The sequence below is a fragment of the Loa loa genome (genome assembly GCF_000183805.2).
Source record: "Loa loa unplaced genomic scaffold supercont3.4887, whole genome shotgun sequence".
Classification (NCBI taxonomy): Eukaryota; Metazoa; Nematoda; class Chromadorea; order Rhabditida; family Onchocercidae; genus Loa; species Loa loa.
The window spans coordinates 1-670 of record NW_018113063.1 but is presented as its reverse complement, the minus strand read 5'-3'; the positions used below and the strand labels follow the sequence as shown (position 1 = coordinate 670).

Sequence of the window (670 nt, the reverse complement as noted above, 5' to 3'; positions counted from 1 at the left end):
AAATAGATCAGGTAGATAGATAGATAGATTAGATAGATAGATAGATAGATAGATAGATAGATAGATAGATAGATAGATAGATAGATAGATAGATAGATTAGATAGGTAGATAGATAGATGGAGTACTTTATGGAACCCCCTTCCCAAAAGTATATGCATATATAGATTAGATAGATGGATATAGATTAGATAGATGGATAGATAGATAGATAGATTGATTGATAGGTAGATAGATAGATAGATGGACAAATAGATAGATAGATAGATTAGATAGGTAGATAGGTGGAGTACTTTATGAAACCCCCTTTCCAAAAGTATATGCATATATAGATTAGATAGATAGATAGATAAATAGATCAGGTAGATAGATAGATAGATAGATAGATAGATTAGATAGATAGATAGATAGATAGGTAATATATCAATATATATAGACGATATGAAACATAATAATCTGCTTGTAAAACTATGATTATTTTTAATTTTTAACAGAAATATATGAATTAAATTATTGTTTTCCGGGTTAAAGGTCAGCAGAAAAAGTTTTGTATATAAATTTAAAATTTTCGAACGGGAATTTTCTGCAATCTAAAAATGTTCGTTGTGTTCTATTTGGAACAAAAAAAATAGGGTCTATTATGAATTTAATTGTTTTTCTTTTTTTATTTTT

General features: G+C 26.3%; 1 protein-coding gene across 1 annotated transcript; it reads right to left on the bottom strand.

Moving 5' to 3' along the window:
• Positions 1-129: 129 nt before the first annotated feature.
• Positions 130-480, bottom strand: LOAG_16224 (hypothetical protein; the record flags this gene model as incomplete). Its single annotated transcript, XM_003151712.1, has 1 exon — positions 130-480. A coding segment is annotated over one exon (351 nt), but the record flags the coding sequence as incomplete, so codon positions are not given.
• Between the last annotated feature and the right edge of the window lie 190 nt (positions 481-670).